General features: G+C 31.5%; 1 protein-coding gene across 1 annotated transcript; it reads right to left on the bottom strand.

The window, feature by feature from the left end:
• Positions 1-9,422: 9,422 nt before the first annotated feature.
• Positions 9,423-24,911, bottom strand: LOC120075344 (titin homolog). Its single transcript, XM_039028646.1, has 14 exons — positions 24,562-24,911; positions 23,240-23,443; positions 22,973-23,154; positions 17,881-18,007; positions 17,589-17,786; positions 17,028-17,066; positions 15,927-16,829; positions 15,726-15,836; positions 15,032-15,105; positions 11,996-12,047; positions 11,031-11,117; positions 10,909-10,952; positions 10,605-10,679; positions 9,423-10,531 (listed from the first exon to the last, which is right to left on the bottom strand). The coding sequence occupies exons 1-14, from the start codon at positions 24,661-24,663 to the stop codon at positions 9,958-9,960; spliced, it is 2,772 nt and encodes a 923-aa protein (XP_038884574.1). The 5' UTR covers positions 24,664-24,911; the 3' UTR covers positions 9,423-9,957.
• Positions 24,912-26,269: the final 1,358 nt, after the last annotated feature.

Here is a 26,269-nt window from a genome sequence, read left to right as displayed (position 1 = left end):
AATCACCTCAAAATTTAATGGTAGAATTAGTCTAACATTTTAAAATTTAAAAATAAAATAAAAACTAAACCCAAAATTAAAGGATGAAAATGGTTTTTTTTACCTAATTAATAACAATGATGTCTTCCCTCATTCAAATATCCTTTTAGTTTTCATTTTCTTAGTCAATGATGATTTTAGTTGTCACACCTCCCACAAAGACGAGTGTCATCGACTTGAATGAATGTAAGTTAATTATTGAACTAAAATATTAATTATTAAACTAAAGTATTATATATGTCTTCAAGATCAAATATTCGAATTTTCACCTCACAATTTTTAACTCAAGGCTAACCTAGCTTGTATATATTCTTTTTGGTAAAGGTTTATAATTGCCACATATATAATTTGAGTGAATCTCAATAACTAGTTTTTTAAGAGTTAAATTAGTTAATGTGAGATAGGAATTAGTTCTAAAAGATATTAAATTATGGCATTGGAAGGTATATATGTTGCCATTTAATTATTGAAAAATCTAAGTATTTGTATTCCATTGGATGTTCTTTGAAGTTATAAGTTTTTGGAAATTCAACTATTCTACTTTCTAAGATTTCTAAAGTTCAATGTTTACAATGTTTTTAAAATGGTTGGAGGCAATAATTTGTGTTTGCATAAATGTTATACTTAAAATATTTTAGCCATAGAAAGAGGATGTTTATGTCTAGATTTTATAATTAAAATATTTTGAGAATCAGATTCAAGTTTATTTTTTAAAATTATCCTATTTTATTGTCCCACAAGAGTAAGGAATAAAAGGGAATCTTGAAAATTGACTATAGAATTAATGATAAACGTTTTTAAGTGCAATATCTTCATGGAATCCATTAAGTGCAATGTGTAGTCATAAAACAAGTCTTAGACTAGAAACTTCACCACATGCATGACATACTTTACTTATCTTGATTTGAGCTACCAAAACAATTATTCTTCTCAATTATATTTTCAAAAGTAAATTAGTGGTTGATAAATTTCAATCTGAAATATATATGAATAGTTGTACTTAATTTTTTAGAATCTACTTTTAGAAGTTGGTATTCAATTTAGTAATATTTTGTGTTAGAATGCCTTGAATCTGTTATCAGCTGCCATTTCCAAACAATTAAGTATGGACAATATCTTCATGGAATTCATTAAATATATTGTGTAGTCATAAAAAAGTCTTAGGCAACACACCTTGGTGTGGTTCACGGATACACTCTTGTGTTCATATTTGTCGTACTTATGTTATTTACGATGATTTTTTACCATAGGGATTAGAGAAGTGTACTATAAAAAAAATTTAACCTTAGAGGTCCCTCTAATTTGTAATCTAAATTATTCTCTCTAATATTAAATTGTTTTTTCTTTCTGTTCTAGACATAGTTAACGCATTATTAATGAACTATGTAAATCTCTTTATCGATTATATATATATATATATATAAAAAAGCTCAACTAACAAAGTTTTATATTTGATATATAGTTTCATGTAGAGTTTGAATAATTGCAACATTATTAGAATTGAATAAAGGAGAAGGATTATAGAAACTTCAATCTCGATCATGTATAAGAGTAAGAAATAATTGAAGGTTTAGGAAATACTATTAATAGTTTGAGTCTTGTATCATTTGCTATTCTTTCATAATTATTTTTTTTAAATAAAATCAATTAGGAAATGAAAGAGATGAATGTATTATAGTTTGTAAACTTTATATATATAAATATGGATGTAAATGAAGTTTGTTTTTTCACAAATTTGTGGGTGGAGATTCAATCTCTGGATAACACATACTTAATATTAGTTGAGCTATATTTCTTTTGACATGAAGAAAGTTAATGAACTAACTTTTTGGTCATTACAACGGGTGAAAAAGTAATGGTTGAGACTAAATTTAAAATTTCATACAAAAGTGATAAAAAAAAAATAGTTGCATAACCATTTAATTTTTAAAAATTATATTTGTTTTTTCATAATTTCTCATAAGAAACTTTATATTTCAAAATAAATGTTTAAATTTTTAGCTAAAAATCTAAGAACAAACACTATTTTTTTAGTTTCAAAACCTAGTTTTAATTTTTAAAATATTAGTAGAAAGTAGATAACAAAAAAACTAGCTGCAGCCAAAATTAGTGTTTATATCATTAATTGATTTTTAAAAAAATATATATCAAATGATTATGAATGGTAGCTATAATATTTTAAAGGCCAAATTATATTTAAAACATACTCCTTAAATTTGTCTTTTATTTCAAAAGTATTGATATCTGGACAAAATACACTTGACCTTTCGTAAACGTTTCAAAATTAATTTTAAGATTAGAAGTTTTTTAGAATTGCATAAGTCCTAAAAGGGTATGTAACGATTATCTAGAACAGTGTGATGATTTGTGTTTTTGTTTCAGATCATTAATGATACGTCATTTCAAGTCTTAATATAATTTTTGTCTAATTTTTTTTTAAAAAAAAATTCTACACTAAAGATAATATTTAAACCTCTAAAAAGCAAAGAGATTTTTTAAACCAAAGGACAAAATTGAAGAATATCTTTTAGAATTCAACCTAGTTTGAAAATTTGAAAATTATTTAGTGACATCTAGGTCAGCAAAATATATATATATATATATATCAATCTAACTCAATTAGTTATATCTTTGACTTTTTCATGGATTACAAGCACATCATGGGTTTTTGACAACTCAACTTAAATTGTGTTCACAATAACACTTTTGATAATGTGAATAGTATTTTTCAAGTATCCAACTTAAAAAAACACTTGAAAATTGCAAAATATCCACGGGAGAACTTTTGGGGAAAAAAATGTTTTTCCAAAACTAAATAAAATTAGTTTTCCCACAAGTACACTCTTGAAAAATTTAGGCTTAATTTCATATTCATCTTCATTTTGAATTTTATCCTTGTTTTCTCTCGAGTTTCATACTATAGCTTTAATCTAATTTAAAGAAATATTTGAATTTTTAGTCAAATTTCCAAAATAAATAATAAATTTTCAAATTTTTACTCGCTTTTTTAAAATATTAATAAAAAAAATTGGACAATAAAAAGTTATAAGTAAAAGTAGTATTTATAAGCTAATTGTTATATTATTATTTTTAAAAAACATATAATTATCGTATAGGGCTTGATAAATTTAGAGGAGTACAATCTATAGTGTTTTAATTAAGTATTTTTCAACTCTTTAATTTTTAATTTGATTAATAAGATCATTTTTACATTCCATTTAGGAAATACTGAAAATCCTATATTATTGTTTCTCTTAGCATAAAAATTAAAAGGGTCTTTTTAAAAATAAAAAAAATATTTAAAAATATTTACATTTTATAGCAAAAAATTTCAAAAGTACAAAGCATTTTTAGAATTTTTGCTATAAAATCTAAATATTTTTAAAAAAATTTTATTGATAAGAATTTTCCAAAAATTTAAAATAGTTGTTGGATATATAAGTTTCAGTTAAAGTGAACAATATCAATCATTAAAATAATAATAATAATGTGTGGGAAAATGAGATGTATGTAATCTAATCTTTGTGACGTTTTATTCCAAAAAAGAAAAGAAAGTAAATGTGTTGATTGTGAGATAAGGATTCAAAGGAACTTAAAAATAAATAAATAAAACTTTTAGAGTTGAGGGACACCTACGAATACACTCATATATTCAACGCCAAGTGGACACTCCAACATTATTCATGCTTCAAATTATGTCGGCCACCATATAACTACCCTTTTTTTTATTTTTATTTTTTTTAATTATCGACATAACTTAACAGACATATAGTATATGTTAGTGGTGATTTGAATCGAATCTTTATTCTAATAAATCATATTTTTATTTTTAAAAAATATATTTTCGATCCCTTTGAGTCTGATTTATATTTGCATCCCTAGCTAGTTTCAAAAAGTTAGTTGCACTTTTAGTCTTTTAAGTTTTGAGTTTTATTTTAATTTAATTCTTAAGTTTCAAAATGTTACATTTTTATTTTGACATTTATGTTTTGCTTCAATTTAATCTCTATGTTTCAAGATTTATACTTTTAAGTTTAATCTTTATTTTTTATTAAATATTTACTTTTAAGTTTTTAGTGTTAATGTCTTTCAATTAATTTAAAATAATTATGAAGTGAAATTTTAAATTTAACTTCGATAGTAATAAAAAGTAGTGAAACTTAATTAATTATAATTTTTAATTCTTTTAAATAATTGTGAAGGATTGAATCTCTAACCTCAAAATTATCGTATGTACAGAATGTCAATTGAAGTAAGTTCATTTTGACTAGAGCATATTACTTGAATATATATTAATTTAGAATTCTGGATTTTGATGACGAGAACAGTCAGGTTTTCAATATATCATTTCTTTTACAATATGTTTAATTTATCAATTTAAAGGTATATTTTTTTTTTCAAAGGCATTAGATTAAATAAACATTTTACTAGTTGAATTATACTTAATTTGGCAAAGAATCTGGGTAGCAAATATTATGACTAATAACTAAAATCTTAATAAAATTCAAATGTTAAATACTAAATATTTATTACAAACTTCAAACCAAGACAAATATCATAATAATTTTAAAATAAAAATATTAAAAGTTTACAAATTAATCAAACTTTAAATAAAGAGAAATATATGTATGTATGTATGTATGTATGTATGTATGTATGGTTAGTATATATTAATTTGACCCAACCCAACCCAAGAATAAAACTAATTAACCTAATCCAACTCTTACATTTTGGATTGGATAATTCGAATTGTTCGGATTTTTTAGTTATTTGAACACCCCTAGTAAATATATAATAAACTGCATGAGTCCATTAACATCTAAATAATAAGTTTATTGATATATCTAAATATTTTAATAAAACAATAATATGTTAATGATTAATCTTCTTCTACTTGGCAATTTTTGTTGATGACCAAATTGAAAACTACCCAAATGTAATTATTTTAAATGATAAAGTCGTTCAAAATATTTTCAAATATAGCAAAATGTTAGTCTATTAGTGATAAATCGTGATAGACATCCATCACTGTTATTGATAGATGTCTATCGTGGTCTATCATGAATAGATAGTAAAATTTTGTTATATTTACAAATCAATTGTCTCATTTTCCTCATTTGAAAACAGCTCAAAAAGCACTCTACTTCGCTTATGATAAAGTAGACATTAGTAATATTTATTAGGATTTTTCCATTCTTAAGAAATCACCATTGACTTTATGTAACTAGTAGTGTAGAGAGTTAACGAATGAAGTGAGTTCAATAAAAAACAAAAAACTAAAAAAATGGTAAAAAAGAAAGTATTCATTTTCCTTCTACATCTTGCATTATAGTATTTTTGTCACGGTGGATCAGGAATTTAAGTTGCTTTTGTATTCATCACCATAAGAATTGGGTATAGAAAATAGTCCCAAAATTTATTTCAAATAATTAATTGCTTTATTTTTCTTAACTTTATATATAATGAGACTATTTTAGTACAAAAATTAAGAGGATAGGATTAAAGATTGTCATATCTCATTTATCGTTGAGTTAAGTTCAGAGTTAGTTCAGTTGAACCCGATTTTCATTAAAAAGTTTTCAAAATAGTTGCGGATGCCTGCCCATATGTTTGACAAAAATGTTAAACTATATATTTTCCAAAACCCACCATATAAGGCTATAACACAAAGTAAAAAAAAAAAAAAAAAAAAAAAAAAAAAAAAAAAAAAAAAAAAAAAGTAAATTAATATCACCTAGATAATATCTATTATTAAAACAAGTAAATCAAAATTGATGTGGAATTAAGAATGAATCTTTGAATCCTGATTTTATCTGGCAACTTTTGGTTTCTATTTAGTGGTTTAAATTTGCAAACTTTTAGAGTTAGCATTAACTTAATCATAAATCATTAACTAAATTAGTCAGTGTGTCACATAAGTATTAAATTGACGGAGATGATAATGTATTAAACTGTAGAAATAATGATATAGATTTATTAAATATAAAATTAAAAGTTTGAGAATATGGAAGAAAATATTGTTTAAGATAAATAAAACAACCCTGAAAAACCAACGTTTAACCTAAACTTGACTTAACTAATTATATCTATTTTCACTTTCAATTGAAATTGAATTAGAGTCCTAAACTTAAATAAGCTCTATTTAATTTTTTCTAATTCACCCAAATGAGAAGAAAAAAAAAACAACCAACAAATAATTCCTTTAAAAACTCAGTTTTTTAAACAAAAAAAATGTTATTATTTCGTTTTTAATTGAAGCCCAATTAATTTCATATCGACGTGTAATTTATATTTCATTGTAACCATCTGAGAATAATTTTATTAATAATTTTTCAAATAAAATGAGGAAAATAAAAATGGTAACACTTATACAAGTTTGCAAAGTAAATATTAATACAACCTAGAAGTTCAAATGTCTCGACAATCCAAACAATCTATACTATCCAACCCAAAATGTGAGGGTTGAGTTGGTTTAGTTATGTTTTTGGGTTGGATTGAGTTAAACTTTTTCTATTTTTGTTAGGTTGGGTCATGAGTTGACTACAAAAAATTTGGGTTGACCCAACTGTAAACCCTAGACCCTATTTTACTATATATGTATGTTTAAATAATGTATTGATGTATGGTTAATTCTATATTATGAATGTTGTATGTAAAAGGGGGCTAGGAGTTTCGAAGGAAAATTATATTAAGTGTCGGAAGAAATTAAGAAGCGTGGAGATGGACTTGTCATACCATGCGTACGTAGGTACAATTCTATCGACGCTGATTGTATTGAGATTACTCTACGTCAACTAAGGATTGACGTTGAAGGATCGAGCAAAAGGATCCTCTCTCAACTAAGATTTAGTGAAGAAAATTTTTAATGAAATATTAATGCTTGAGTTCCAGGGTTTAACTGTTTTACATGTTTCCTTATACATAAGTATAGTTGTTTTAAACCCTAATGTTTAAAGGAAATTGATGTTTTAATGATGCTCAATAAGTATGTTTTAAAATAGTCACTCACTGGGCTAGTAGCTCACTCTTTCCAATGTTTTTTTTTTCTAAGTAGCGGTCAACATCTCAAAGGATAGCTATGTGCGAGTCTGCCACTCAATACACAAGGGTTGAAGTGAAGTTAACTTAGGTTGTTGACGGTTGTCCTTCATATACATATTAGGGACCTAGACTAGTTGATCATGTTATGATTTATATGTATGAGTTTGGCATCTGTTTAATCTATTTTGGTTATTTCGTTTGAGATATTAAATGTTATAACTGCTTATCGGGCGTTTAAGTTTCTGTTGTAAAGGTAGAGAGATAAGGTATGATAGTTGGTGTCATAGGAGGATTGGCATCAGCTGTCTTGACATCTTCTCCTAGAATGGAAAGGGTTCCTTGGAGGAGGTGTGACACCAACTCAACTCGAATTATATACATATATATATATATATATATCTTTGTTTAAAGCATGATTATTTTGTGAATTTTTAATATTTTTTAAAATTGTTAAAATATTTATCTTTTGGTTTAAAGTTTATAATAAAATTTTCATTTGAATTTTATGAGATTTTCATTATTAATCATGTGTTGTACATAAATTTTCATATTTTCAGTTAAAAAAAAAAAAAAAAGTTATAACCTGACAATCCAACTCAACCACAATCCAAATTTTGGTTGGTTTGATTAGGTTTGAGATTTTATTTGAGTCTTTTGGGCCGTCAATCCAACAAACCTGAATTTTCGGATTTGTCCAAAAAAATGCTCGCAACTTAACCCAATCTAACTCATGTATACACTTAATACAACCCTTCTCAAACCCTTTCTTAGAGTTTAAGCGGAATTATATAGAATTAAAAACTAACCGTAAATATTTGATACAGGTTATGAAAGATTAAGATAAAGAAGAGGTAAAAGTTGAATATCCCAAATAAATAGGTTTTTGGGGGATAGAATAGAAGAATGGAAGAAAATGGTTTTTTTTAGTATAAATGAGGTAAGTAGATTTGTATCACAGATCTCGTAATTTTTAATACATTCGTATGTCAATTGAACTATGTCTGATTTAACAAATAGAAGGGTTTAAAGTTGAGAAATGGAAAAAAATGAAGAGAGAGAAGAGATTATTGTGGGGGTAAAGTGTAAAGAAGCAGTTGGGGGCACTTTTCACGATGAAGTTTGAATGTGAAGTATGAAAAAAGAAAAAAATAAAAAACACAAACAAAAACAGTACGGCGAGCACAGAACTGAGAGCTGTAAATACAGCTCAAGAAGGCCACAAGAAGACGATGGAAGTGGGGACTCATGCATTAACTCCCACTTCTGTTAATAAAAACAAATTCAACCCTTCAATTTCAGTCAAGTACGATACTTACCCGAAATTGCAAATTTAACAATTCTATATTCATTTCAATGATTTCAATGTACTTTAAATTCAAACTTTGGTTACTCAACTTTGAGGTTTTTATTTTTCTTTAAATCTTTAAACTTTCAAAAAGTCTTAATAACCTTTCAAAACTTTCTGTTTCCTCAACTTTGTAGAAAATTCTAACAAGTCTTTTTAACTTTTGATTTTAAATGTGACGTAATTTGATTTTTAAATTTTGTGTTTAATAGATTTATAACATCTTCAATAATTTTTAAAAGTTGTAAATCTACCAAACACAAAATTTAAATCTATGCATAATATAATAGACCATTTAATTTTTAAAAATTTTAAATGTCAAACACCAAATAGACAAGTTCAAGTACTAAATAAACACAAACCTTAAAAAACGACTAGCCATACTCGGGGAGTTGTACCAATCAAAAAATAATCAAACCAAATTTGATACTAGCACTCTACAACCAAGGGTAGAATCATCCTAACATGTCAACATTAGACGTAACCCAAGCAGATATGCAGCCCAAATGGGGAAGTAAAATCCAAAATAGAAACACTAGTCCTCCTCCATGTATTAACTTAAAACACCATAGCGCATTTAGACACTATATCGGTACAAATACTCTCACGTAGGTCAACTCAGACGACGAGGTAAACCAAAAGAGTGGCCCAAAGAGCATCCACCAAGGCTCGCGTGCACCAACAAAATATAAAAATACGGGAATACATATACACAAATTCCAAGCCATGGTTTTCCATTTAGTCAGAGACTAATGTTTTTTTTTTCTTAGAACAGTGCAAAAGTACTAGCAAAAGAACATTCAAATCACAATTTTAACATCAGACTTGTGCACTATAAAGAACTGAAGTAGCCATCATTTGAAGAAAGAAAGTTGAATTTGTAAAGCAAAAACTTGAAGCTTATATGAATTGCCTCAGGATGGATAAATTCATGTCATGTAATAGAAATAAGAAACCTATAAGACGGTGATTATAGATATATAAAGAATCCAGAATCTAGAAAAAAACGAACTCAGAAATGAAGTGCAAGTTTGATAAGCTATACAGACCCAAACTTGCGAGGAGCCAAATGCTCCAATAAGGCTAAGCTTTTCAAAACCATTAATCAAATACGGGATGTTAAGTTAACAATTACTCTGAAAATCACCCAGGGAGTTAAAAGGGGAAGACAGCAGATAAGACAGAAAGGCCTAAAAAGACCATTGTTCTGAATCTGTGGCTTTCCTTTCTCTAATTAAGGCAATCTTTGTTTCAGAAAAGCCCAAGTAATACATAAGCTAACTTAAGGATCCTCTACTATTACCTCCCACAGATGACATGAATTGCGGCAAACAACTACAAAGAGAACTAGCATACTCCTATAATTGCTGCTAACCTACCTAACTAAGAATATATGACAATCTGGAAAATGTGCCAATGAGATCATCAGATCCACAGCAAGTTTGCCAAGAACTTATACAATTTGCAAATATGTAGAGTGCAGATCGAGGCGGGAATAGACAACTCCAAGCTTTTTGGAATAGACGTGGTGATCAACCTTTGGACTCTCTTCTTCTTTTCTTTCCTGACTTGGATTCACTGCCCTGATCATTGGATGAATTTAGTGACTTTCCCTTTGAATTCTCCACTGTTTTTGCGGAAGAAGCCAAATTCTTTGCATCTCCACTTTCTTTTGATTTTGAAGATGTGAACTTAACCTTGGTGGAGAGATTCGAACTATTAGATTTATCGCCTGTTTTGGTAGATTTGCCCTTTGAAATTGCAGGAGCTTTTGGGGTCTCTTGTTTGGACTTCCCCGTCTTCGATACATCTTGCTTGGACTTCGCAACAACAGCAGGTGTAGATGTCTCATCCTCCTTTGATTTGCTAGTCTTGTGTGATTCAGCATCGTCGGTCTTTGACTTGCCAGAAATTTTCGGACCTGTCTTACCAGCTTTGCTTCCACTTTTAGGAGTGCTTTGATCCTTTGATTTGCTACCTGTAACAGATGTAGGTCTTCCAACCTTAGGGGTATTCTCTTTTGACTTGCTTTCAACTTTGCTGCCACTACTCCGGTCAGTTTTTGTAGCTGCAACCTTAGATTTGCTGGACGAAGTCACTCCACCCCTAGAATTGAGTTTAACGATTAAAGATCAAGAACCATTATTGAGAAACTGGACAGTTGTGAAATGAAACTAACTTTTTGGGTGAAACATCCATCTTTCCTCGCTTTGCAGACTCATTGGCATTGAGTTTTGCCTTTTTCTTTTGAGGTCTAACAAAAAAAAAAACAAAAGAATCAATATAAACAATAGCACATGATGTTTATCTTTATACGCAAGACTATTTCCACAAAGGAAAACCATAAATAGACTATATTTGGGAATTGATATTGAAAACTAAAATAGGTCAAATTCATCTTCGCAATTCCTTTTCTTGTTGATAAAATGTAAAATTACAATGTTAATGAACTGAAATGAGCAAGATGATAAGGCTGTACATACATCTCTGCTGGAGATTCCGATCTCACTAAATCTGCTGCTTCCTCCTGTAGCCATACAAATAAAATTGTAAGGTTAGAGGATCTCAGATGACAAGCAAAATATAAATTCACACAGCCACCTACTCGTTCAGATTCAGTTTCATCGTCAATATATTCCCATCTCTCCTTTTTAAGATATAGTATCTCTTCATCTCCATCTGTGTACAAAACCTGCATAAAATGACCCTTGTCAAATACCAGAAACCTATGTATGAAAATTTGTATATGCGTAATGCATATGTATATGTACAAGCACTAAAAAGCACGGATACAACACGATACAAACACGACGAGCCATCAATTTCCCAAAAATTAAGATACAACACGAGGGGGACACATTAATTTCTTTAAACAAAAATGTGCATATAGTTTTGACAATTTATCAGTTTAAAAAAAAAAGAAATTAAGTCCATACAATTCGTTCAAAGGATGAGAGATGAGATAATCAATATCAACAATATCTCGTGTATCAGGGACTAAAGGGAAAGAGAAGAAATTTCTTTTCAATTATTTTTCTAATTTTTTAAAGTTTAAAAAAAATCAGTTCTAATTTGACCTAAGTCCTTTTTTAATTTGAGAGAGGAGAGAAAGAAGGGGAAAGAAAGAGAGCATAATTGTTTTAATTTATTTTTTAATTTAAAATGTCAAATAATAATTTTAAAATAAAAATTTTAAAAAATCCTTCACGGACTTTTAAACCTATTCTTAAAAACTAAGGAGCTAAAAAGGTACCATTACAAGAACTCATGGAAGATACATTTTGAAAACTCAAGACACAATCGCAAAAACTCTTCAAAACTTGGAGACTAAAAAAAAGGTAAGTTTTCCTTTTCTTTTAAGTTGTAGTTTCATGGCTTCAAACGTGACAATAATGCGTCGGTATCCATCACCGACACTTGACCATTTTTAACGTGTTTGTGCTTTATACTACAAGCATATATAACATATTACACGCATACACACGCATACATATGCACTGAAATGCATGCATGCTACAGTAACAAAAACAAGATAAGACAAAACCAAAGATTCCATAAATGATATCTTACCTTGTGCTTCTTTCTTTTTGGATCAAAAGATTCGACTACACCTGCATAAAACCTGCAAATGATAGGAGATGTCACACGACAAATAACGAAATAGCCCATCATAATTGTTTTACCATAGACAAATGAAGATATTAACAGAGCCAAACAAGCAACAATTTGTGAAAATGTACAGTTCACTGCCTCCTCTTGGAGTGCTCTACAAACTTCCTTTTGAAACACACAGCGTCTCTTTTTTTTTTTTTTTTCCTTTTTTAGATTGGAGACCCTTTCATTATCCTCAAGTTTTTGGCTTAGGGATCCCTCTTCCCGAGACCTGTTGGCTGTGGTTCTCTCTCTTTTGTTTAATAAAAAGTTTCTCAGTTTCTTATCAAACAAAAAAAAAAATTGTCTGCAGAGTTCAAGGGGCTGCCGTCAAGTACTAATGTGAAAATTTGGTCCTTCATAAACAGAAAACACTCACCTTTCAATCGACCAATAAATCAATAAATTACTCATCATAACTAAAATAAAAAATAAAAAATAAAAATAAACTCATAATATAGAGCATACAGTAAGGGGAACGTTAAAACTTCCTTTTTCTGTAGCATACAAGCTCAAAAAGCCTGTGTGAAATTTCTCAAGGGGGATCGTGGGGGATAGCAGTGGGTTTCATTTAGTGAACCCGGAGACTGATTTAAAATCTATTCACGAGGGAAGGATTTGGGATCCGTCACTTTAGTTATGAGAAAACTGGCCTCTCAACCAAATGATTGTGGTGTTTCCCCTAAACCCAGATGCTTTGTGGAATAAGATTACTAATATGGATATCATTCCAATGGATGACACAGAATTTTACTTTCATTTTTTATCGCAGAAACCTTCTAAAATGTACAAGATAAAAGTAAGCAACATGGAGTTATTCCTACCCATTTCATTAATCAAAAAACTGTGGCCTTGTCTTCAAAGATACGAAGATTGGGTTCTAGCCATGGATGCCAAAAAAGTGCTCTAATGAAGGAAATTCATAAAGTTTCCTTTTCTTTTCAAAAAGGATGACTGTTAATAGTGACTTTAAGAACCGTGACCAGATCTTGATTTGCTTCATCTCATTAATGACTGTTGAGAACGACGTTTTCTTTACAATCATGTCATGCCCTTCGAATTCTAGCTATTTAACAAAGAATATTATTATATAGATATATCTTGTGCGTGCTCTTGGTCTTAGGCATGTAGCACTTTACAAAAAGAATTATGATACTTAAACGTTATTGTGAAAAATACTGGTACAGAAAGTCATTATGGAAGTTAAATTTTAGAATGCCCAGAGAGAATCCCTCAGAAGACAGATGGTTATCAAACATGGGTAAATAAATTTCTCATAGCAGGAAATTCTCAATTTATTTGATATGGTTTTTATTGTCAAATTTCAAAAACAAGCTTTTTATAAAAATAAATAAATTAGTTTTCAAACTTAGCTTGGTTTTTTAAAATATGGGTAGAAAGTGATATCAAAACAAAGAAACTTTTATAGGTAAGAAGTAATGTTTATAAGCTACATTTCTAAAAAAAAAAAAAAATAAAAGGTTATCATCGAGCCTTAAAAAATTGACATTTTTAAATGAAAAAGATTATTGAGATTAAAAACTTATTAAAAAAAAAAAAACAAAACGAAACAAAAAAAAAAAAAAGGTCAGCAAGCTGCTTCCCAAACAAAAAATGGCATACAAAAAAACAGCCCACAAAGGAGCTAAAATTAAGCCCAGAAATGGCTCAAGTCGAACAGAATAACACCCAGAATGGATATAAAAACCTCAATCATAGCTCGAGCGAGACATCAAATCAAACCTAGCTATGGACCAAACCTCCTCCAAGACCTCTTCCCCGTAAGCTCTATAATTCGTCTCCAACTAAATACCCTAATAACTGCAAACCAAAGTTTAACAAAAGAGGCAAAACCCAAAAAAGAGCCAATCAAAGAAATCACAACCTTGAATGGCAAAAACGAGGAATTCCAAACACGGGTCTCTATCGCCTATCCAACAATCTTCACACATTTGGAGAAGGAAGGAAAGCCTGAACCAGTTGCTAACCAAGGATTTCTAAATGTGTCTTCTGACCAAGCCACGACCTGAAGCCCATTTAGATGAGTTGGGGTCATACTTGCTCAAAGTGACCTAACATTACAAAGTCTCGAATCACCTATACGCAACCCTACTTGATGGAACGTCACTGACACAATGTCCTACCTAACTTTGAGCCCCCCCTTCCCTCATCAATCTTTTCAAGGATTTTACTCGAAAAGACGGGAATCACAAACACTAGTATGAAATACGTAGGAATCCACTAAAACGGATTGAATAAGAGTCAAAACTCCCTCCTTTCGAGAAATCCAAGAAGGAAACAAACCTAGGGTTGCAGACTAAAGGAAACCCAAGATAAAAAGAAAGAGACCCACCACATATGCAGCTACAGAAGAGTTCAACTTATCAAACGCACGATCAATGCCAGAGACTGCACTCATAGACCTACCAATGTTAAGAACTAAAATAAGCTCAACCACAATGAATGCAATTGAGATTTACAAAGGAGCCCTCCCTCCTAGAATAAAAGAAAATAGCATCATATCATTTGGACAATGGAGATACTATAGATGAAGATTCACTCTCCCCCACCTGAAAACCCTCAATGGCTCCTCTTTTCACACCCATGACAACTAATCTCTAAGAATATCCACCAACTGTATGAAGAGAGCGAGGAAAAAAAGTTTCCTTGCCTAAGCCCTCTAGAATCTTCCACCTTATCTCTCAGTTAGTCATTCCGAAAACAAATTTAAATCCAAGATCTCCACATATTCGTAAGCTTTTTCATAATCAATTTTAAATCCAAGTCCTGACTTAGAATACGACAACAAATTAAATAAGGTACCAATGTGCAAAAATATTAGAAAAGTATATGTCTGCAAATACTATGTGTGCATTACGATTTAAGTTTATCATATTATGAGACCATAAATCAAAGAAATCCAAAAGAGCTAGAGAAGAGCCCATTGGCACTTACATGCGATCTTCTGGCCACCACACTTTTATCTTCGAACCAACCAAAGTTTCATCAAATTTCTTGGTTTCAGACTCCTGAAAACGAAATTTAAGTTGTCAACACAACAAAGAAGAGTGCAATGAGCCAATCACCAACATGTCGCTTTAAGATCATATACAAAACAAATGGCAGCAGTACTGAAAACCAGGAGATTTTTGGTAATGCATCTCTTTTTTTTTTGGGTGGGGGGGAAGGAAGGAAGGATACCACACTCTTCATTAAAAAAAAATGATTATGTATCATTTGAGTTTCACACACACAAACAGAGAACATTGGACAAATAAGCCAATATGTCTACAAGAAGACGAGCATTTCTATATCCTCACAAATGCACACAAACGAAATATTTAATCAGGGAAAATATAGAAATCAGTAAATTCTTGTATATATTAATAAACAAACACAAGTTGAATTAGAACACACTAACTACGATGTATTGATGGCAATAAAAGCAAAGTCATGAAGAGTAGTCACTTCTTAAGAGCAAAAGTCAGCCTCCCAACAAATTAACTTATGGAGAGAACAAAAATCTAACATTAATGAGCACACAACAACACAGCGATCGCAACATTACTAAAGTTTTTCTCCAAGTAGGTGAAAACGTCATCATCCATAATGAAATAGAATTAATTAATTCTATACAGCATGAACATACTTTTTCTTTGCTAGGAGTTCGTTTCCTCTTGGAAACTGCTGTTGGAGTCTTGTCCAAGATCTTCTCATCTTTGGTGGTTTTCGAGGTTGGTTTCAGCACAGGTGTTGCTTCCTAGAAGAATAACCACAATTCAACCAAGCAATTACTAATGCTCAATGGGGATAGGATTTTATCATTACTAAGCCAAACATAGATTCTCACCTTTTTATCATCATCACCTGATAATTTTTTCATGTTCTTTCCAGAAATAGATTTCCCCGATCCCTTCTTTCTCTTAGCTTCTGATTGTTTTAAAGAACCACCACTACTCTTACTGGCTCCATCTCCCTTCCTAGCAGAATGCTTCAATGTCTTAGTCTCATAATCACTGGTAGCATCACTTTCCCTTTCTTCTGAGTCTTCAGCTGCAGTCTTGGTATCATCAGAAACTCCAGCAGGAGCCTTCTCTTCAGCATCTGAATCAAGCTTGGCTCCTGAGTCGTGCATTCCATCAGATGATTCTTTTGAAACTTCTGCAGATGATGCCACCACCTCTTTCGCTGAGTTGCCTTTCTTTTTTGCCTGTCCAGCCTTATTTCCCTGTCCAGACTTATTGTTACACTCATCAGGAACGCTTTCACTAAGTGAAGGTGAAGCAACATTTGCAGATTCGACCTCCATGGCCTTGGGTGAGGAAGGCTTGGCATCAGCCTCATTTTCCAAAGGCAAATTTTCAGCAGACCGGTTCTCACAAGGAGAACCAGGATGTTCACTGTGGCTTTCACGTTCTGGCTGGCTCTCAGATCCCTTCTGGGCATCAACATGAGAAACTTCAGTAGACTTCGAGGATTGATTAGATTTTTTACCTTTTTTCCTAGAGGACTTTTCAGATCTTTCCTTCACATTGCTAGCCTTCTCAGAGCTCAAATTGGCAGGTTCAGGACTCTTGGGTGATTTCACCTCTTTGCACTCCTGACCATGTTCTTCCTTCTTGTTCTCCAGAGTAGACACCGAGCCATCCTCACCCCCCTCTGCAACTCCATTGCTCTTAACTGAATCACGATGTTTCTCCACGGCCATGTCAACTCTCTCAGGTGTGGCCACTTCTGTCAGTTTCTCGTCAACCTGATAGATATTGTATAATTTTACATGTTAGTTAAATCAAAATAAATACTTTCCACATACCAACCTAATATATTATATTTTGCATATGTTACTTACGTGAGATTATAAAGAACTGCCTGTTCTAACAAGAGAAGAAATGCTTCATAAAACCAAAAACAGGAAAGGAGATTCATTAAGAAGATTGCGATGTTGCATTACCTCATCCTCGGACGTTCTGACTGACTTGCTCTCAGCAACCTGTACAAAGTTTCAATTGAAAGAATGCAGAAACCATTACATAAAATTCAGATTCAAGAGAAGATGCCAGAATCATGTAAAGATCACTTCTGTCGGGGTTAAATATATCTTGTATGCCGACGCTTGGGTGTTGAATATTATTTCAACAACCAGAATCTCAAGCTAAAAAAAAGTTTTTAAAAAAAAAAAAGAAAAAAAACTAACCTCTGAAATACATAAACTGACGGAAAATTCAATATCACAAATCATGTATCCTATATATTTTAAACATGGGAATCAAATATTGTATTCACAACATTTGACATGGTTGCAAATATAATAAAATATTCTAATCACTTGTATACCCTGCAAATAACGGAGAGTAGAGACCTACCACATAGCTTTGTTTTTATGATACCAAGTCATAGCAGATATAGAATCTCATTTGTACAATACTCAATACTAGGAGGGGGGCGAATGGGATGGACTGTTAGAAAGACTTGAATGGCACCCCAGCCTTAGAATATATTATTAAGAACTTACCACATTTTCACCAGCATCGTGAAGATTACTAGGCTCAAGAGAGCCAGAAAGATCTTTGCATATGGAAGCAACAACATCACTGTAATCATCAAAAGAAATCCCCAAGGTTTTTACAGCTTGAACCAAATAAGGTTTGAGCTTGGTAGAACAGTTGTCAAGAACTTTCTCTCCTAGCTTCCGAGCAATAGGTAGAATTTCCTGTAATTATATTATAAGATTCAACAGACAATCAAAGGTGAAAACATTAATAATTAAAAAAGAGAGAGGAAGGGAACAACTCAAAGCACATTACCTCATTGTCCTTCTTCACACTTTCTAAGATAGGAGAGAGGAGCCCTACAGCCATATCTTCACTTTCTTCTAAAACAAGGCTCATAATTGTCTCCATTGACGTAAATACATTCTCTGGGTGATAATCCCTGGATGAAGAATAGAACCAAGCTATTAGAAGGAAAATGCTAGACCTAAATTGAGTAGATGGAAGGCTTAAAATTAAATAGATAAAACCTAAGTGGTCCAATCTTACACAAATGAGAACAAATCAGAGAACAAATCACAAAAAGATTGTTTGGTGGTCTGTTTAATCAGAAATTTGCTTTTGTAAATCTTTTACTTAGCACTATTAAAATCAAATCACATCAACTTTTACTCTGTGAACACCAGGGAAGAGTTACTTGTTACTGCCATCATCTGAACTTCAAATTATCGGCAACTTATTACAAGAATTGGCACGGCAAACAATACGCCAAGACATCATTACAATCGGTGTTTTCAAAGCGCAAGGCACACATTAAGGAAATGAGTCTTTTAATTGCCTCCTGGCAAAAGGCAATAAAAAAGCGTCGCCTGATTGAAGCAAGGCACACTTGATAAAATAGTGAATAAATTTTATTTATTAACATTTGTAAATTAATAATAATAATAAATACTCAAAACTAAAAGCATAAGAATGTTACAAAGTTATTTATTTTTTTATAAAAAACATAACCTATTTTAGTAAAATTTAGAGTTATAGAATCTATTTTATCGAGTAAAAGAAATAGTCTAACTATCATTAAACATGCCACTTTTAAATAAAAAGCCTTGTATTTATGGGAAAAGATTGCCAAATGGCAGTTTCATGCAACTATCCCTATTTCATTCTTCTAGGATCTGTCAAATTATTGCCATCTGGCAGTTTCATGCAGCAACACATATGTCTCAAATGAGACTCTCTTCTACTGCCTTTTCTTTTCTTTCTATTTTCTTTTCTTTTTTAAAAAATTATCTCCCGATTTTTCTTCTTCTTCTAACCATTCTCTTCTTCCTTCTTTTTATTCTTCTGCATGTTTCTATCCTTCACCAAATTCTTGTACTTCTCACATTCTAGGATATCAAAAGGAAAAAAAAATAAACAAAAACAATTAGGCGCTCGCCTTATTATATGGCAAAAGCGCATCAAGGTGACGTAAAGCACAATTAGGCGAGCGCCTGGTTGAAGGACCTTGCCTTTTCAAGGCGTAACAACCCGAAGTCGCATCGCCTCTCGCCTTAGGCAACCCAAGGCACACACCTTGAAAACACTGATTAAAAGCTGAACTAATGCATAACCTCCTATCAGATTGCACGCTGCTCCAATCAATAACAATTACAGACAACATATTAAAAAATAAAGTTTACATGAATGTATTTTATTTTTAATGCAGCCTAGTATCCAGACTAAAGCCAAAGCTGTCATAGCTCAACTGGCATATGAATGTGTTTGTGACCAAAAGATTTGTAGTTCAAATCCCCCTACCACTATTGTATTTCTCAAAAAAAAAAAAAAAAAAAAAAACAGAAAAATATTTAAAATACAATAGACCTTACCAGTTTCCCCCCAATTTATGGAAGTTGCCTTCCAACCAACTCAAACAAACCAAAAAGTATTGAAAACTAAAACTGTATATTTGTGTTTACATTAAAGTATTAGACTTTTATATTCTAATTATTTTTTCCTTTTACCCATTCTTGGATTCTTTCTACAAGGAGAAAATTGATTTGCTCCAGAAATAACATGATATTAGAGCAAGAGGTCATATAATTTTTTTCATAACAACTGTCATTGAGAAAAAATGAAAGAATACACGGGCATACAAAAAAAGCCAGCCCACAAAAAGAGCACTCCCTCTTCAAGAAGGGACTCCAACTATACAAAGATCATGTCAATAGAATAATTACAAAAGACATTTGAGATTGAAGCCTAAAGAGACACATGAAAACGGACAAGAGACCAACTCTCCCTAGCATCCCTCTCAATCCCCCTAAACATCTCGCCCCACAACACCCGAATAATAGCACAAACGCTAGTAAGCCAGAGAAAACATCTCTGTGACAAGCACGCATCAACCCAAACGTCTGGAAAAAAAAAAAGTCCCAGACCGAGCTCACAAACTCACAATGCCAAAGAATATGATCCAAGTCTTCCTCCGCCTTCTAACAAAGAATAGAGTAGAAAAGCCCAACCATATAATGTCACTTCCTCCACAAGTAATAGAGCAAGAGGTCATATATTAGAACCCCTGAAATGTCACTTCCTCCCTAAGTAATATTGATTTCCTCTATTTGGGCCTTCTACAAATTATCAAGCTCACAAGTGAGGGCTATTGAAAAATTGATAGAATTAAATTTATCAAACTCATTGATTTAAGCTTTTCGGGCTCTAACAATGGCAAATCAACAACAACCAAAGAATTGAAAGTTTGAAACTTATTACAATGCTATCCAACTAATCCACTATAGTTTCCTTGAGCTTAAGATGTGACGGAAAAATATCTAGTCAGGAAACATGGAACTCAAAAGGCTGAAATTTCACTATATCAATACCCTAATGTTTCTATAAGCTTGTCAAGACATGCGTATAAGGTTAAAGGATTTTCCAATGGAGCAACCAGCCTGTAGATTAGATTTCCAAGCTTGTGGGACATTGATAAAATACAATGTTTTAGTCTTAAAGAACCAATACACCCCTGAATAAGATTCTGTAATAGCCCATCAAAAGAGCCATGGAAAATCCTTCTTTGCTTATGTCAACTTTGTTGACAAAATCATTCATCATCAAATTATCATGCTGGGAAAACATTAGGGAGCAAAATTACAGCTAAAAGCTTTAATTGTAGAAGACAGATGAAACTCATACATACCAAGACAGGAAATCTCTTTTTTCAGAAAAAAGCTCATCAAAATACATGGAGAACTCTCCTTAAACAGACAGCTTCTTATGTTCGTCTTCCATCAAATTCAATCTCCTTCCTTCAACAAAGTCTGAGAGGTTTCTTGTGAATTAGACACTTTATCCATTGAATTGTGGTTCCAACAGATGATCCACAAAACATTAACCGTATTTTCCTTCCCATTCCATAGAGTATCATCTCCAATTTAATTAATTTAAAAATCCAGCGCTGTCTAAGCATCATTCACTTGATTGCTCGAGTATCGATAAAATCTGAATTTTGGTTAATACTTGAAAATTCATGAGGAAGGCATTCAAACTCATGTATAATTTCTCATCCATTGAACACAAATGCCTAAGCCTCTATCAAAAACTCCAAGCCATCGAAAACTTTTCGATGTTCACATATTTTGGCAAAATCCAAAATTTTTTCTTTTGCAATCTTGCTATGATGTAGGCTTGTAGCCTAAGAGATTAAAGGAGAGAAATCTCCAATAATAAAATCAAAGTCTTTATTATGAATCAAAAATTGCCAATACAAGAAGACAATTCTCTATTTATAGAGAACTAAAAAGCATACTAATCATAATTCTAATTAATCAAAGAACTAATCCTAATCCTAATTAGTCAAAAAAACTAATCCTAATCCTAATAAACCAAGGTAAGTAATCCTAATTCTAATCAATTCGGAAACTAATCCAAATCCTAATCAATTAAGGATTTGACCATAATACTCTAACTTATTCTAATCCTACTACATCAAGCTATCAATTTGATGAGTTAAATTTTGAGTGATACTATACAGCCTCCCATGCTTTTTGTCGCATGGTTGTTGGGAAAATCCTCAAAATGAAGGAAACTGTGCTAAATCTTGAGCACTACCATTCAAAAGCCAGAAAAGGTACTTTCCATTCCCATAAAATCCAAATTCTTACTTGTTGGGATCCTCGCAAGCAATTCCTTTTCTCACTCAAATATCAAACTTAGCCAAGTGCAACATCTACACTCAGGAACAACCAAAGAAAACTCTATCCCATATATGAAGCCTTGAAGATATAAAAGACATTCCTTTATTTGTAAAGGTTGCCTGCTAACCAACCTAACTACCAGCCCATGACAATAATAAAAAGGATTGAACAAATTTAACCTAATTAACAGACCATAATTAAAATCCAAACTTATTACAATACAGTCAACTATTCTAATTCACTACATTATATTTTTAATTGAGTTTTTCTTGCCAATCCTTCAAATGCACTCAAATACCACCACTATATATCATCCAAAGCACCCAATATAATGGTCAGTCAATTTTTGATGAAGTACTGAAGTTTAATAGCAAGGTTGTTAATTCGTGAAACGGAAGGAAATCAAAATCAAAATTTAATGTATCAAGTATCATAATGTATCGTGTACCGTAAGTTTCAATTTAATATATAATATTGAAATATAAATAGTTAAGTCCAAAATAGGAAAAAGAAAATAATAACTTAAATATATATATATATACACACACTTAAACTATTGAATTAATATGCTGTGATATGCATTTAATGTACTGTGAGATGGAAAAAAAACCTGAGATATACATTCAATTTTAATTTATATTTTAAAATTTCAGATTGTCTTTTCCGTTTACCCATGGTTCTTTTATTTCCTCTTGCGTATGCCTCTTCACTTCCCAGGTTTTCAGTCTTCAGACTTATGGTTTTTCATTTTCTTCTTCTTCCCTTTTTCTATTTCTTCTTCTTCTTCCCTATTATCTGTTTCTTCTTCTTCTTCCCTTTTTTCTTTTGTTTCACTTCATTTCTTTGCCGGTGGTAGTGGCCATCCCAACACAAAGCCACTTTCTCCTTCAACTGACAGGCAAATAGCGGTATTTTTTGTTTTAAATCTTTTTTCCAATTTCTTGAATAGGAAATGTGATTTTCTACGTTTTTTTCCGATTCAGCTCATTTGTGATTCATATGAATGAGCTAATTCGTTTTGGCTCCATTGGGTTTTGACTCATATGATGAAACTTGTGAATCGTACAAGTTTAACAGCACTGTTTAGTAGTATTTCATGGAGGAACAAATTATATGTATTCACAAAAGAATTTGAATTGTAGGGAAATTAATAGCTATTATAACTGTGCTTTTATAAGTAAAAATTTAAAAGGAATTTGATTTCAAAATAAAATCTAACATGATACCTTACAGTCTTAAGAAAATGTTGGAACATCTCGATGATCAATCCATCACATTCCAAATCCAGCATGACCACACATGATCTGACCTTCGCAACAGTTTCAAGAATGGATGCCCTCTTTGCATACGATCGACTTGACTTGTCGGAGAGATTTTCAAAGGATGATACAATCAGATGAAATACCTCCTGAACAGCAACATAATCTTTAGAAGTAAATTCAATAAGTGGGAAATTGACATCGTATCCACTTAAATACCAAATTTCTAATTACCTTCATTTGCTCATCGTTGTAAGGGGCATCAGGTGCAGTGATCCTAGTTATTTCACTGATGCATGCAGCAACTGCAACTTTGACATCAATATCTGAATGCCTTAGAAGCTGATCAGAGACCAGGGCTTTCAGTGACGGAGTGAGTGCAGTTTGCATTGATTTTGAAGGGGATTGTTCAACTTTTGCCAGCAAACTCTCAATTTTCTGCAATCAGGCAGATTATTGTGAAGTTTAAGAAACATGCAATGTGCTACCTATCATAACCACAAAAATTAAGATCCATAAAGATAAAAATAATCAATTAATTAATACCAAGGACCTAGAAGGCCATTTTAGCTGCTAATATTCCATTGCATTTCAATTCATCAGAAGAGAGGGGGAAAAAAGATAAGAGGGAGAATAATTACATTAGCGGGATTAAGAAAACAAAGCAATAAGGTGGAAAATACCTCATTAGACATTTAATGTTCGGTTTAAAGAATCAACATGAGAGACAGATTTAAAAGTCACAGTTAAAAATTTTAAGAGATGCTAAACTGCCTGACTGGTCTTAAAGCATGAACCCTCATTACATTAGGACCCATTATCCACGTTCCTGGAAGTAATCCTCTCCTTACCAGTTCTCAAAAATTCACATAATCTCAACCAATTCCCTCTCAAATAGTTTTACATTTGCATAACTTTCCAGATCACCGAAAGTGATACTCTTACTACCAGCTCAATATGGAGTTAGAATATGTCACCCTACCCAGCTGTATTATTCCAGTAAACTTGAATAGATGTACACCAACTTATCTTCTAATTTAAGTTGTGCTACTTGAAATCTAAAGCTTCATACATACATACACACACACACACACACACATATATGAATCAATTCAACTTTTCTTTCGTGCAAATGAAAGAGATTTTGAGCTAGAAAATTTTAGTGAAGGTCCGGTTTCCAACTTAATCGTATTTGGTGCTAATAGTAATAGAAATGGCTACAGTTTCTGCAATTTCATTCAAAGTCGTGTTTCATTATCGTGCGCACGGCTCGAACGTAGTCAAAGGATGGAAATTTCCAATACATGGCAAATACAAGGCAACGAAGGACAAGCAAACAATACGGAACACGATATATTGTATAGGGGAAACCAATCGAGCATCAAAATATCGCCGTAAATAGGATACAGCAAAAGAAAATTCAAAGACAGCATTCTACCAGGTCGAAAAACTAATTCAGTAAAACACAATCCCTAGCGAAATTCCCAGATTAAAGGGGAAAAAGAACAAAAAATAACCGGGTGAAAAACGTAGAGAAGAAGAACGGAAGGGCTTACGTCGAGAAGAGGTAGGAGTTCTTCAACTGAAGTAGGAGGGTCAACAATCTTATTGCCAGCTTCCAAAAGCTGTTCTTCGACATCCTTGTCGGAAGACGCCATTGTTGCTCGGTTTGACAGCTTAAGCTCCCAGATCCTTCAAAGTGAGGAAGGATTCAGTTCAATTGAAGTCCATTGAAGAAGAAGAACCCACCGAATCGGATGGGAATGGAGGAAATCAGATAGAAAAGGGAGGGAAACTTGAAAGAGAGGACGAGGAGAGAGGACGAGCTAGGGTTTTTTTCTCACAGAGAGGGAAAAAAAATTATGTGTGTTTCGAAATATTTTGCTGGGAAAAATAAAAAAAATAAAAATTCTCTCTTCGAACTGTTTATATTAAAATTAAAACTCGTCTTTTTCCACCTTCGACGCTCCACGACCTCTTTTTTAATTTAATATTAATATTCCATCCTTTTATTTTCTCTTTTCTTTTTCGAAATAAATCGTTTGGAATTTTCGCGATCTGTGATTTTTCTTTTTTTCTTTCTTTCTTTTAATTTTAGAAATATCTTTTATCTTCGCTATGAATTTTTTTATTTATTTTTTAAGAGTACGGCATTCAGATGTAATGATTTTATTCTTATAGACAACATGACTGCGCAATTTAAGTTTCTTTTAAAAAAAAAATAAAAATAAATTAATAGATAAATAATAAAATTTAAGTATATATAATGTTTTTTAAAATTTATGGCGCACATAAAAAATATAGATATCGCATAGCAGTATTAAAAAGAATCACCGTAGTTGAACTTCATCTTTCAACTTAATAAAGACAGTAATTTAATTAGTACTAAATGAATTGATAAATAATAAATGTGTGATTTTAATTTTTTTTTTCCATCTTTTTTACTGTTATATTATATCATGATAATTTGAATGTGTGACCTCCTCGATCCGAAAAAAAAAATCAATAATGAAAATAAGCTCCATGTTTTTTAATGAAACTACTGGTTGATGTATTAGGGTATAGTTACTATTTTTTTTTTTAATTTCCTCGATAAATACATCAAAAACCAAAAAAAAAAAAAAAGTAAATATAAAGCAAATAAATAGTGTCTATCATTGGTGGCGGAGCCACGTAACGGCCAAGGAGGTCGTGCCCCATCAAATTATTGATTTTTGTATTTTTACTATAAATTATATATAATAATATAATAACATATATTAATATATCCACATTTATTAACAAAAGCTCTTCGTGGATCGTTGGTTGTGCCCAGTGTGAGACTCCGAATCCTCCTTATGCATTTTTAGATACTTTTTTGTGCGATTTTAATTGTAGTGGGAAGGTGGCTGCGTGGATGGTATCTTCAGTAAGAAATGGAAATTTTATTGCTTTAAGATAAAAAATAAAAAAAATAATTAAATTCTAAATATGTAATAAATATATAAAGTACGTGATCTCAACAATATTCTACTTAAAAGCTAATATTTACTTTTTGTTTCTCCATCATTTTTGTGTTCAAATTACTTTTATATATATATGGAGTTAAAACTACAAAATAATTTATTTGTCACTCGTTATTTTATCTCATAAGCTTTTTATGTGGGGATCAAATCCCCATCGAAAGCTATTGATCGCCTATTGTTTCGAGCTTTATTTGAAATTCATAACACGTAATCAGCACCTAAGAGAACAACTCATTTACTTTTCCTAAAGATGGGAATC

Source organism: Benincasa hispida, chromosome 4 (genome assembly GCF_009727055.1).
Source record: "Benincasa hispida cultivar B227 chromosome 4, ASM972705v1, whole genome shotgun sequence".
Lineage (NCBI taxonomy): Eukaryota > Viridiplantae > Streptophyta > Magnoliopsida > Cucurbitales > Cucurbitaceae > Benincasa > Benincasa hispida.
This window is presented reverse-complemented; position numbering and strand designations above follow the sequence as displayed.